Below are 14,634 nucleotides of genomic sequence, written 5' to 3' on the forward strand. Positions count from 1 at the left end.
TGGTCAAAGCGAAGAGCACAACCTGAACACATGGAAGAAGTTAAGATGAAGTTTGTTTATGCGCTTGAATCACGAACAGGCCTCATGTTATTACATAGATGGTATAACACACAGCTTCAATGTGCACAGAGAGGCGGGAAAGGCCTGCTTCTTTCACTCTGCACAGAGGTTTGACTGAGTGGTCACAGATCTCCTCTTACAAAGTGAGAGTGAGGGAGGTAAGGTGGTAAACTCAGAGAGAAGGACATGGGTGACTATTTATATAACTCTGAAATGGGACCCTGACCATGTGTTTCTGTCTGTCAGGCTGCATGATCAACTGATGGACACACAGAAGCTCACTGGCTTTCTCTTTCACTGCTCTAAATCCCATCTTTTCCGGGTGTTTTGGGGGTTTCCCTTGTGTTTTCTTGCTTGACTTCATTTTCGAGGTGAAGCAAAAGTCTTAAGCGTGGTCTTTTTTTCCCACCTCCCTCACTTTCTTGGAGTTTCTGTTTCCTTCATTTGGGATTTTTCCTCCCTTTTTTAAAAAAAATTCCAGCCTGATCGCCTGCTCTTCTGTGTGTACATCAACCCTTCCTTTCCCCCTGCTCTCCTTTTCCTCCCATTTTCCTCCGTTCCTCATCTCCTCGTGTGTCGTTTTTGGGCTATGCTCTCCTCACCCACTGTGATCCTCCAGCCTTATGGACTCCCCGTCTACCCACAGGCAACCACATGCTACCCCAGCATAGTTCAGGTAAACTTCTTGATTTACACTGTGGCCAGACATTATCACATAAATACTGAGATTTTCCCCCCTAGGGAACATCCCTGAAATCATCTACTGGGGAACTATAACTTTATGCAACAAAATAATATTATTTATTATTACAATTCTTAATCTCAATGTCAGTTATTTTGCATTTCTAGAGCTCTGATTGTTATTTATTCTTTTATTCACCCAAATACTCACATTAAGAAATATAATCAAATAATTGGACATTTAAATCAGCACCTTTGTATGATTTTGCTTAATGATTAAACTAAAAAGATCTTATTCCTATTACCAGACAAAATCCCTGTATTTTGTAAAACTTAAAACATTTTCCAGTGAGCAGAAGAAGCCAAAAGGCCCTAAGTCACAGTTTAATCTAATTCAGTCTATCGATGCATTGCTTAATATGCAACAGGATCTGTGTGAAGTGTGCTAGTTGTGAAATGTCTTATTTATTCACTAGTAAGGACATATTAGTGGTTATCTTTAGTCCACCAGCAAGTGTCCCTGACATGCCACTAATGCCACAGCTCATTTAGTATCTCTCTACCTTGTCTCTGTGCTTCACACCAGCTGTATTTTTAGCCCTCCTCTCCTGAGCAGATAATCACAGGAAGAGGGTCTGTCACCTGTCTTGTGTCCTGTAGTGAGCTGTGCTTAAGATAAATGTGTGAAACCAGCCTGTTGTGCATTTAAATGTTGAATATTAGGCTCCTCCGGGGTAACCTTGACTTATTTCATAAGATTCAGAGAGCTGTTTATGGAAAACAGATGCAGAGAGAATTGTTATTTGAAGGTGACTGGCACTGAAGTAAATAGTCTGAAGCCCCAGCTAGATCTTCCAAGATTCAAGAACTTTATTGTCAGTGCAACAATATACACAGTATACAGCGTACCGAAATGCTCGAATCCTTCACTTCAATCCAGCAATTGTTCCCTTTTTAAAAGTGTCATATTTCCAAGTGCTGGGGAAATTCCTTTATGACTGATGTGGAGCATCTGTTTTAACACAACATTTGGCAGCTTGTAAAACTCCTCTCTCCTCATTATCAGCAATCTTTTCTTCTTCTTTTTTTTTATCAGCAATATAAACAAAAAGGCTGTCGTGTCGCTCAATAGGAGGAACCGGGATGTGCAGAATGTGCAGATGGATGGATGAAAAAAAGGAATATTGTGTTACACTTTAATAAGCTACATGTTGCTAACATTTGTAACTCAGCCAGCACCAAAAGGCCACATCTGCAGTCAGCTTCGTCTTGTGTAAATCCCATGGCAACTGTCCCAGCAAGCACCTGGCTCCGAGCCGTCGACCTCTGACCGGAAGCCAGCAGCTGAGGAAGGAGACGAGCGAGAGAGGGGGAACAAATGGCAATGATAATAAAAAACAAGCCCGTGAGGAGTCTCGTGTTGAGACTGTGGTGCTGAATCAGACACAGTGGCTGGTTAGTTAGTTAGTCTGTAAGGTGGGGGGAGAGTTGACAGTGATATCTAACAGATGCATTTTCTTCGCTCAACATCGCTTTTATATCTCGGAGGAGGGTCGGAGCAGCTAGATCGTCGTTTCTTCTGATAAGTAGGACAGAGTGCAGGTGCAAGTTGTGTCAACATATTTGGAAACATGTTCCAGCTCCAGTGCGAGAGTTAAGAACGGCCTCAGAGTTGGACGGCGCCTCAATACCTATCTTTCAGCTCTGGTTCAAACTTAAATATTTCTCTTGAATAATGAGTAAGAGCTGCAGATGAATCATCTCCATCAACTTTTCCTCATTCAGTAATTATCAGGGTGAAGCCTGCTTGAATGTCAAATCTGGTTTGTTGAGAGTGCACAGTTTATTAAAAATCCTCCTCCAAACCAACAGAGAGTGGTCAAATGAAATCCTCCAAGCCAACAAGAGTCTGCCTGACAACCATTTCCTTGCTTATACAACCAGTTTAACAGCCAGCAGAGCTATGCCAGCCATTATGAGCTGGCGTGGGATAGAGTTTTTTTTAATCGTGACTCCTTTAAATCCTGAAGGCAGCTGACACACTTGTGGCATTTTGCTTGTAAGGTAACTCAGGGTATCCTCTGATCCAGTGATTAAGTGAAAGTATCAGTGCTCTAATAGAAATATTCCCAGTTACTGTGGGGGAATCCTCACAAATGTGAGGATTTTCCAGGATTGTCTTCCAGAATAAATGTTCTTAGATTTGTGAAGTTGTATCCGGAAGCCAAGACAAAATAATTTCATCTGAACATTGTGCTGCAGCATTATTGTACATCTTTAAATGAGGACTGTCCACCATCAGAATGAACATACGGGCTCTATACATTATCTTCATGATCAGCACAAACCTTCATGTGGTTGAAACATATCATGTCACATGTGTCTGAAGTATTAAGATGGAAAAGTTTAGAGTACGAACAGCTCCAATAGTAAGAATCTGCCACTCAGTGTTACTGTTGCGATGAAGTCCTTGGAAAGTTTTCCCTCCTGTAAGAACTCCCTGTCTCCTGAAAGTCTGAGAAGGCCCGTCACAGATATCTCATCTGTTTATACAAGAACTGTTGTGTTAAATGCTTCAGCTGGAAGTCCTAACACAAGATATAAAGCAATAAATCAGAAAGTTTAAATACACATATAACAGTACAGAAGGCGGCATATATACAACATATATGTAGACAGTCAGTGTGAAGAGGTGAGGCTGCACAGACTGTGTTTCTTAGTCTCCTGGTGTGTGACACGTGGACTCATATCTCCTGCCAGACGTTGTCAGGGAGTGCAGACTGTCATGTTGATGTGGTGGGTCATGTTGTAGTAAGATCAGCGAAGCACTTCACTCGCACCCAACCCAAACATTGATGTCATTATTGTGCTTGTGAAGTCCTCTGTTTCTTAAAAGGCAACTGAGCCACTCCACACAACACAAAGAGAAGTAGATGTTCATGAAAATGTCTCTGAGGTAATAAAACCGTGTCTGTCAGGGCCGATATTCTCGGAGGCGACATTTAGCACGATGCACCCTCAGCAGGAGCACACACATTCATAAATACTTAATCCTGGGGGGGAAGCTCCGTACGCTTTCTGTGTTCATGAGTAGGTTAGAGGGGCCCTCTGGGCTCTTTGTGGGAGCAACAAGGTGACTGAAAGTTACAGATGTCCACAGCTGGTGTGGAACACCTCCCCCACCCACAGCCACCCCCCACCCCCGGTCACTTTTCCTCTAGCAATCATTTGATGATTGGTGGATGGGTAGAACTTATGGTGCGGTGGGCGGGTGGTCAGCTGGCATTAAAAATGCGGCAGTTGTTAGACAATGCATCAGAGATCGAGGAATGCAGTAAGGGGGTAAGACCGCTTTTATTTCTCTGCTTTTTACCTCACTTGAATGGAAACTGCGCAGGAGTTTCCTCCAAACCACTGCTTACACTTGGTTTGGAGGAGGTCCTGTTTTCCTGTTTAATCTTGTTTTTCTCATTAAAGGTAGTTTGTTACGCATTTAAAAAAAAAAAAGTTTTTAAGTAAACAGTTGTTTAATTAAAATGGATATTAGAGATTCTAAAGTCTATGAGACTTAAAACATACCTGTGGCTGTTGAATCTGATGAGATTCCAATAATTTTACATGACATTGTACTACATAAAGTCAACATTTTGGACATAAATATTGTTTTCAAGTGCCAAATCTGTCATTTGTAATGGGAAAAACAGAAAGAGTTCAATTTAACAATGAGCTCCACGTTTGGCATTAAGAATGAATCAGTTATTACAATTGTGAGAAATGTCTTAATATTAGAGATGTTTTTAATTATATCTATACTTGGATGTTGCTTTGGATAAGCAAAAAGAAATGTAGTGTTTAGGACTGGTCATCAGATGTATTTTTCAAGGATAATTTACTATTTCTTTATTACCACACACAAAAAACAAACTCACAAAAGGCAGTTATTTAAAAAAGAATAGGTAAATATATAAGGTAATTTATAGTGACCTCTTCCAAACACTGCAACCTACCAGTAAGCTTATTTAGCTTTGTATTTTGTCTTACTATTACTGTTAAAAACATCTTTTGCTATGGTTATTATTATCAGATTATTTAAGAGATTTCACAGCATTTTACTCCTGACAGTTAAACTGATGTGTAAAATTGGGTGGAACAATCATTTATTGTGGTATTTGTGTATCTGTCATCTTCATTAAAGATCACAGTGTCACTGCAGCGTGTTTATGCAGTTTGTTTTATTGTAAAAACAGAAGATCAACAACAACATCTTGTGTTTCGTTTGTTTACATCTACGCTGTCATATTCTGGCATGAGTGGCTCATTCGTCTCCCTCTTCCTCTTTTCCTCAGGGGGCCCCCACTCAGGAGGCTGCCCCAGGCAGCGCAGACCCTGCCCTGCCTCAGGTCTATGCCCCGCCTCCCTCTTACCCCCCACCAGGTCAAGGTCCCCCAACATCCGCCAGCAGACTGGCAACTCTCGACTTTAGCTCTGCACATCCGAGCTCAGAGTACCAGGAACATCCCCAGCTCAGAGTCTATCAGGGCCCTCAGCACGATGGGGGCGACTCTCTGACATCTGGCAACACGGTAAGAGCGGTCTGTGACAAATGTTGATGTTCCAGGCCAATAAAACATGATCGTCAGTAAGTCGACAGGTAGCACTTTCACATGTTCTGCAGAGCAACAGGCCCAGATAGGGTTTCCTTCTATATTTAGAGCCCCATGTCCACCGCGGTGTCCTTGTATGGAAATGCCTGTCACCCTCTGTGGAGCAAAATGTCGAGGCAGCTGATAAGGGATTTATTGATGAAAATAAATGCCCACTTTTCCTTTCTCCCTCCCCCAGGTCTCATTTAAGTGTCAATAAAACTGATCACCTTTCCAGATCGCCGCTCGAACTTTGTGCTGATACTTACAGTTTACAGTTTAAGCTATCTGAAGGATGTTTATAAAGTCCATGTCAGGCTTTTGTGATTTGTCTGATGAAATCATTTCTGGTACAGGATAAACAATGATTACATCTTTAAAAATGTATCAACAAATGGTTTTTGAAACTAAAGAGAATTTTTAATAGATAATTTGTGTCTTCATTCTGCTACTGCGATAAGATTATTTCAACCTGTTTACCATCAAATTTGCTTTACATATTCTTTTAAAAACCAAATTAATCTTTTATTAAATCAACGGAAGAAACCTGCATTATAATTTTATCCTCAGTTGAATCTAAAGTCATTGCTCTGCAGCTGTTCCTGGCTGGTTGCGTAGATAACCCTCGTGTTTATTACCTCAAATGTTTCAGTGTAATCTTGCCGGTGGTGTGGCAGCAGTGTCCTTTACTCATACTGGCAGTTACCACACTGATGAATTTCACTGACACCCTGTGGTCTCTGGTTGCTGCTGATCTCTTTCTGTGTGTGGCCTGCACCACTTCAGCATCGGTGCACTGTGGGAGCGGCTTTAATTTCCATTTATATTGTAAGATAAAGACCCTACAATAACAGAGAACACATTAATGCACAAACAGGTCACACTGGCCTCAGTCTTTATGAGCTGCCTGATGTTTCCTCTTGATTTTGAATGAAATAACTTGATAAAACGATGAGGAATTGTTGTTACAACAGGCTACTAATCTGCTGGAATCTTATGGAAATTGTAATAAACTATATTATACAATTACACAGTTCAGAACTTGAGGGACTCTCTAGAATTTCCATCTTGTGCTGCCATCAGGTTAAAATCAAAGTGATTTTTTTGTTAGCCTACTTGCAGAATAATGACCACCAGTAAGCTGTAGGCTACTTGCATTATTCCTAATTAGCAATTTGAATTCAATTTCAAGCTCATTTACAATAACAAATTCACAATAACAGTTGCCTCAAGGGCCTTAATACTGTAAGCTAAAAACCCTGCAATATGAGAGGGAAAAAACCTTTTTAGCAGGAAGAGACAGCCAGCAGAACCAGGCTTTACAGTTTAAAAGCAAAATTTACCATGCCACTCTCACTGAATTGATTAAAAAAACAGCAACACACACGAGAGAAAGTTTGTCTTTTTTAAATAATGTAATATTTTGACTCACACTGCCTGCAGAGACCTATTGTCACTTCCCAGGTCTGTAATTGAAAAAAACGTATTTATTATTTTATTTTGAAAAAACTTATCTTAACCATGTAAAGCCTGAAATAAATATTACCCTTAAAATTAGAAGCCATCTATGTCCACTGTAAGCGACCATCTTTGAACAGGGGCGATGGTTTACGACACCATCTATAATCCAGTTTGGAGTTCCCTCCCCAGACGCCTTAGCGCCCACTCACACCCTGGGCCATCTGACCTCAGGAAATCGCATGATAAGGTGGGGCCAGGTTTCACAATGAGCTCACCTGAAACTCTGGCTGATTGGGACCCACACCCGTTTTCACACCTTGGCTCATGTGATTAGAGGATCATCAGGGGGTCCTTTTGTCCCTCTTTGGGGGGAAACTCCCACTGGGTTTAAATCTGGGACTCTCCACCATTTGACCTTAGAACTGAAGAAGCTTCTCGGATGAGAGGTGAAACGTCTTCAAGCAACTTAAAGAAGTCCAGACGCTTTTCTTTGCAAGCTCCTTTGACTACCCTTAAAATTCTATTTTCTAAAAACTGGATTGTTTAGTAAACATCCTGACAAAATATAAAAAATATATTTTATTTTTTTAGTGCATCAGTGTTTGATTCATCGGGCTGTGATTGCAGCCATTCCCCAACTCTGTGAATGGTACTCATGACCATTGATCATTCGTCCTTGATCAGTGGTTGTTGATCAATGACAATTTGCATATTAATGCTCAAGGAACTGACATCACAGCCCACTGTTTATTCAGTGGTGCTAGTTTCAGTCATTATACAAATGTACTGTTTATAAGGTTGGGGAAACCTGCAGTCAGCTGAGACTGAAGAAGTCACCTGGATGAGTGACGAAACGTTTCTCCCACTGAAAACGGTTCATCCAGATGAACAGAACCAACCTTTTGGGACCTTGCAGAAGTGGTTACTTGAAGATGTGATTTCACCTTGGAACAGGTTTAAATATTCTTAACGGATTAGCAGATTTTTTTTTTCTTATTCATGAAGACATGAGTTATGTGGTCAGAGATGTGTGTGACTGTTTTGTTTTTGCAGTGCAGAAGTCTCCTTCAGACATGGAAACATCTACTCTGACACACGCAGAGCCGTCTGATCTGTGTGGCAGGTCAGCTCTGTGTCCTGCTTCTCCCTTCCTCCTCTCATAAATGGTGTTTTATGGCCCCGTTTATATATTTTATCACTAGAGTCCCAGACATACTCGGGTCCGTGATGATTTTCGGGGAAAGTTGAGACGTCGCCACGGAGGGAGGGGGTCAAAAAGGGGGGGGGCGGGGTGAGGCTGACCGGATGATTCCCCCCCCTTTCCCCCGTCTGAAATATCGCTCAGGTCCAGAACTCAATCCTGCATCGTGACAATGACACCACCACCCAACTCAACCCTCTGTACCTCTGTCCCCCCCCCTCCACTCTGGCCTGTATGTGCGTGTGTGTGGGTCTGCTGTCTACAGTTGAAGCCACATCGAGCCAGTGTAGTGTACACCAGTAGTAGCCTGTGTGCATTTATATGTCTGTATGAATGTGTTTCTGTACCTCTCTCTGTCTGTCTCCTTCTTATTAATGATGCCCCCTGACGAACGACTTTAACCTTTGGCAAAAAAGCAGCACCGTGACCCCCCACCCCACCCGTCCCCCACTGACCCTTCAGTTTTAAACTCTGTCCCCTTTCTGTGCACCTTCTTTGCCTTGTTTACTGAAGCCTTTTTCACTCCTTATCTGCCTCGTGGTACTAGACTGCTAATACTCAGGGCTTGGGAGTGTAATCTTATTTCCATTAGAGTAGCACATCTCCCAGTAATTTTTCTTTTTCGCGTTAATTTTTGTGCTCCCTGCTCCTCCTCTTCCTTTTGTTTCTTGCTGCTGAAGCTCACTGGTTTTAGTTTGTTGCCCTTTTTTGCAGATTTTCTTTCAAATCTATATATTTTTAACCACTTTTCTTGCAATGGTTGAACAATGCTGGTTGGCCAACACACCTGCACACACATATATATATATATGCACATACATGCACACACACTAGCATCGTGGTGCATTGTGGGATAGTGAATGTTTTGGTTTTGGCACATTAGTTCTTGAATTTTTCTGCATGGGGCAGTTTATATAAGTTAATCTAGCACAGGTATGTCTTTAATACTAAGGTAAAACAAGTAGTTGTTAGAGCCACTGTGGGAAACTTTGAGTTAGAGTCTGAAAACAGCTTAAAACAACTTCTCACTCTTCACGACGGCTGGAATGAGCAGTTTTAATACCAGACATTTGGCGTTTATTGTTAGCGTCACTGTCCTAATCTCCTACAGGCATGTATTCAACGACGCCTCACTAAACTGGAGCCCCTTCCACGCCTCCTTACATTTGCTTGAGAAGGTTCACTGGTTGCTGAATGCTGGTTGAACTTGGTTTGGTTCACTTGATCTCATGAAAGTGATCTTTGAGCTTTAATGCCATGTGATGCTTACGCAACTGGAGTTTTTACCTAAACATGAAATTCTCTGGAACATGTTGAATTTGTTGAATTTACTTTGTTGTTTGTTTGTTTTTCTCTTTTCCTTCTTTGCTTTTCTACTGATGCCCTCTCCCAATTTTTCTTCACATCTGTCCCACCTCATTCACACCCTCTCCATCTTTTGTTTTCCATCTTTTTTTGTTCTTCCCGTCCATTCTTCCTCTATCCACTTGCTTGCCTCCTCCTCTTCCTCTGCCTCCTTGTCCTGTTTCGTGCTTTCTCACTGTCAGGAGGACTCTTTGGTCCCCGTGACCTCTGACCCCCAGTCTCTCAGTGTGTCCGTGTCATCGGGGGGCGGGGCAGGAAGCGGTAGCGAGGAAGAGGGGTCAGGTAAAACCCAACCGAAACGCCTCCATGTCTCGAACATCCCCTTTCGCTTTAGAGACCCAGACCTCCGCCAGATGTTTGGGGTATGACAGTCACCTCGTTTCTGAGCTTCACACATACACAGAGCCCATGTTTTCATGTTGAATCCAACAATTTCCACTCTGTGAAAATTGCTCTGACACTTTCAGCAATTTGGCAAGATCCTCGATGTAGAGATTATCTTCAATGAGAGGGGGTCAAAGGTGAGCAGCTCAGAAATATGATCAGTGCTTTTAAACCAACGTGGGAATCATTCATCAGTAAACATATAACCGTGCAAACACACAGGGCTTTGGATTCGTCACTTTCGAGAATGCTACCGAGGCTGACAGAGCAAGAGAAAAGCTGAACGGGACAATTGTGGAAGGGAGGAAGATCGAGGTAAAGCGAGATTTCCCCATTTCTTTTTTAAAACTAGAAAACAAACATGCAGTTTTGTTTTACCCAGAGAGAGAAAAAAAATGGCCACCTCACTATAAATGTATTTATGACCCTGTAACTTCCCTTGGACATTATACCTAAGTGATATTTATTGATCACATGGCTGGAAATCACGCAGCTTTTGTGTTGTAGGTTTAACTTTCTGATTCCATGATTATCCTTATTATTTTATCCCCAGGTTAATAATGCCACTGCACGAGTAGTTACCAAGAAACCCCAAGCGCCTCTCGTGAACGGTGAAATCTCAAGTAAGAAACTTCTCATTAATATTTGGGTCCTGACTAATCTTTGGAGCTTGTTTTTAATAGAGGCCTTGTTTTTGCAGCTTCCGGTTGGAAGATCAACCCAGTCATGGGGGCCATGTACGCACCTGAGCTCTATACAGGTAACTAAAGGTTTCCCTCTTTCATGCTGACATATTGCTCTGAAGAGATGATCAGCACTGCCATTTCACTCCTCCTGCTACTTTTTTTCCTCTCCTCTATTTTAGTTGCCAGTTTTCCGTACCCTGTAGCGACTCCTACGCTGGCCTACCGCGGTTCAGCGCTGCGTGGTCGGGGTCGAGCTGTCTACAACACAATTCGCTCCACTGCAACCACACCTGCTGCTGTCCCCACCTACCCTGGGTAAGACTCTGAGCACCGGTGTCGGCTTTATATCCAATTACTTTCATTTTGATAATGTTTTATTCTTTTTTTTTCAGGGTTGTGTATCAGGATGGACTGTATGGAGCAGAAGTCTATGTACGCAGCTGAACTCTACTCATATCTTTACTTTTTTAATCAGTCAATCAGTTGCTGCTGCTTTATTGTTGCTTCATCTTTCCCATGCAGGGCGGATACCCTGCAGCATACAGAGTGGCTCAGTCAGCATCTGCTGCCACAGCGACCTACAGTGATGGGTAAACAGACAAACAATGTACACAAAGATGAATGTTCTTGCTCATTCTGATGCTGTGTTTGAGCTTCAGCAGTACCACTGAGCAGCTGTGTGCCTAATAGTATATACCGCTTTTACCTGAGCAGAAACACAAAACCTATTTGGAGCATTTCGGCTATTCCCATGAAAATGTCTTCCTACCTACACAGAGCTCACTCTTTGAACTCAAACTTGGCTTTTGTAACTTTTATCAAGATAAACACAGCTTTTGAAAATATTCTGCCTTGTGCCAGGAAGTAAAGATCTGGATTTTCTCAAACAGTCAGGAATTTATCTTGTAACATTTACTGTGAGTGGACACAGTATGTAAAATAAAAAACCTCATTTTTTTGTTCCTGTGTAGCTCAAAGATCCCACCTGAGATTACGTTCTTGTTTTTATCTCAAGGATTTTATGGGCCTTGTTAAGCAGCTTTAAATTAACCAATAACACACAAACTGCTAGTAGAAGAAGAAGCCTTCAACTGCTCCCTTAGTCACAAGGGGTCGTCACAGTGGGCAGATCCACATGTTTGTTTTGGCAGATTTTTATGCCGGATGGCCTTCCAAACACAACCTCAAAGGGATGTGTGGCTCTTCCAAGGATAACAATATCATAATAACACCCAAAGTACTGTTTTTGTAAGATACTTCAGATATTATTCAGTACCAAATGTGCTTTTGATTGGTTTCCATCACATAACTTATTACAGTGCTGGATGCTCACATTAATCATGGCAGAATATTCACATAATGTAAAAAAATTCACATATATGCCTGACTTCAGTTGGCTTTCATTAATCATAAAGAATTTGCAGAATTTCATTTGCAGATAAATTAATAAGAAACAAAGTTTAATTGGAGTCGTGATATTATTATTTTTTTAAACAGATATGGACGGGTTTACGCTCCAGAGGCCTATCACCACTCAGTCGGACCAACAACGTATGGGGTCGGTACAATGGTGAGCAGCTATCAGAGTAAACAAAGCTTAATCTGAGAAATACATCACGGTGGTTAACTTGCACCTTTCACCCTACTACTGTCAACAGGCCAGTTTGTACAGAGGAGGATACAACCGCTTCACCCCCTACTGAGGCCCGGTGAAGGGCGGGGTCGTCGGGCATCTCTGTTGAACTTTGGGACACTGCAGGGCAGATTACAATAATCCTTAAAAACAACCTCGGAAATGTGGCACACGTGGTGTCACCTCCTGTCTCCATCACAACCTCTCTTCGGGAGACTAAACAGACTGAAGGTTAAAATACTGTAGGACCCACTTACCATCCGCTCTGCTGGAGAATACGTAGGAGACGCTGTCGCTTGAACCTTTTAATGCTTTGCTTTTTTTTTTTTTTTGGATAAGTGGTTAAAAAAATACTGTGAGATTCTTGTGTTTAATAATTTGGGATTTTTTTTCAGGGGTCAAACTGTGCAAAAGACATTTTGTACAATTTTAAATGATTTATTTTTGTTGGCATTTATCTACTGAGTGTGTGTGTGTGTGTGTGTGTGTGTGTGTGTGCGTGTGGGAATGTCTGTGAGTTTCAACATCAAGAGAGCGATTTGGCTGCGACACTGATATTGCAACTAAAAGCACAGAAATAATGTTTATCAGCTGGACTTATTTTTATTTCTAACAATCTACCTCTAAATCTACATGTTTAGCTTTTCATACAGCCGTTACATTTAATCCTTGTTTGCAGTTTCTTGAGTCCTTTCCTACCTTTCTGTTCATAAATACTAACACAGTGTAGTTTCTGTTTTCTGACTTCACTCCTTGCTACCTTGCTTGAGCTTTGATGACCGGAGGGTCACTGTCCTGTATTTTCTCCCTCTTTTCTCCTTCATTACTGCTAAATGACTTCTTTTCTTGTATCAGTTAGTTCTTCTTGGCTTTGTTTTACTCTATTCTGCTTTGTTTGATGTTTACCTCTGAATAAATCAGACTTTTTTCTCCTCTATCTCTTCTGTTCTTTATTCTGCTTCTCCTCACTCCCTGGGTTTCTGGTTTTTCTTCTGTGGCAACGCAACATTACATCGACAAGGCTATAGAAAAAAAAACCCCCAAACAAACCCTTCTTTTATTTTCTTTGTGTGATTTCACTGCTTACTGTTTAGTTGCATCATTCTCATATTTTTCCCTCCTCCTTCTAACACTCAGTGCCAGTATTCATGCTCTACATGTATGAAAACCATCCTGGGCCTGTTTTCTATTTTCTGCACATTCTAAACTTCCAGATTATTGGCCTTTGTTTCATTTCCTTTGTAAGTTTCACCTCATGTGATAGATCAGCAATGCATTTTAATCTTTTCTTATTAAGTCTTATAAGTGTTTTATGCAACAACTTCTTTACTCCACGTTTGTTTCCTCGTGTGAATTTCTTCTGTACCGTTTCGCTGCTCTGCTTCTGCCTTTTTTCTTCTTAGTAGTATTTCTTTTAGTGTTTAGTCTTTTTCGTTTGCCAGCTTTCTTGCTATTTTTAAACTGAACTGTCCTTTGCCATTATATGCCTTTTGCTGTTTGCATGACAAAATGATTTTTTTTCCTGCTGCACTTTCTACATCTTTAACCTTCCACACTAACTTTTTTCCAGCTGCTCTCAAGGATTTTTAATCTGTGTTGGTTAAAGTAAAAACTATCACCATATGAATGAACATTAAACCATCGTGCTTCGTCTGCTAGCTGATCTGCTTTATCACAGATGCCATCATTCAACATCTTCATAATAAACTGTTTGCAAGCAACTCTGTGCTCCACTGAACTGCTAGATTTCAATCAACTCCAGCAAAAACAAAAGACAGTATGTGCTCTCTGTACTTTTTTTTTTTTTTTTATTAGACGTCTTTCCAAAAGATATGTACACAATATTTACAAAATGGCAGTTTATCCTATCAGATCTATGTAGCCATGGGAATGAGGGATAGGGAGGGCACATTACAGATAGACCTTCAGCTTCAGTTGTTAAAGTGCTGCAACACAAACTATTAAAAGCACTGCAGACAGGATACAATACTTACTAGTGAGAGTTGCACACGGCAGTCACAAACATACCCAACATAAGAGGAAAAAAAAAGGGTAAGAATGACAAAAGAGAAATACTGGTTAGAGAGTCAGGGGAGAGGAGAGAGGTTGAAACATCATGCAGGGAGGAGTGAAGAAGAGAAAGTGAGAAGATTCTACAAAAAACTAGTTAAAAAAAGAAAAAAAAAAAGAAATGAACAAAGGTGGAGGGAAAGAGGGAGATGGGAGTTCTTCAAGGGTCAAAAAAGCAGTTACAAAGACTGATGGAGGTATACACCAACATAGGAGCAAAATACACAAAAATTGGGAGGGGTGGGGTATTAAATGAAAATGTGTACATTAGTTATCTGGATGATTTTTCTATGTAAAGACAAACATCCTGGGCTGTTTCAGTGCTGAAAATCTGAGACATCAGATGTATAGAATACAAGCCTGCATTAAATTAAAAAAAAAAAAAAAAATTCTTACATCATTTCAGAAGAGTCACTGCTTAGCATGTGAACACAAACCTATAAACTTTAT

General features: G+C 41.1%; 1 protein-coding gene across 3 annotated transcripts; it reads left to right on the forward strand.

Moving 5' to 3' along the window:
* The first annotated feature begins 33 nt into the window (after positions 1-33).
* Positions 34-14,306, forward strand: rbfox1l (RNA binding fox-1 homolog 1, like). 3 transcript variants are annotated; one of them, XM_082550538.1, is made up of 13 exons: positions 34-218; positions 307-736; positions 5,088-5,324; positions 9,594-9,773; positions 9,879-9,932; positions 10,018-10,110; positions 10,349-10,418; positions 10,496-10,555; positions 10,661-10,796; positions 10,874-10,913; positions 11,004-11,071; positions 11,979-12,051; positions 12,140-14,306. In XM_082550538.1, the coding sequence occupies exons 2-13, from the start codon at positions 650-652 to the stop codon at positions 12,182-12,184; spliced, it is 1,143 nt and encodes a 380-aa protein (XP_082406664.1). In that variant the 5' UTR covers positions 34-218; positions 307-649; the 3' UTR covers positions 12,185-14,306. The 3 variants fall into 3 exon arrangements, with proteins under 3 accessions (XP_082406664.1, XP_082406663.1, XP_082406665.1); XM_082550537.1 differs by lacking the exons at positions 34-218; positions 307-736 and adding an exon at positions 3,925-4,083; XM_082550539.1 differs by lacking the exons at positions 34-218; positions 307-736 and having other exon boundaries at positions 5,210-5,324; positions 8,048-9,773.
* The last annotated feature ends 328 nt before the right edge of the window (positions 14,307-14,634 follow it).

Source organism: Aulonocara stuartgranti (assembly GCF_965226115.1).
Source record: "Aulonocara stuartgranti genome assembly, chromosome: 11".
Lineage (NCBI taxonomy): Eukaryota > Metazoa > Chordata > Actinopteri > Cichliformes > Cichlidae > Aulonocara > Aulonocara stuartgranti.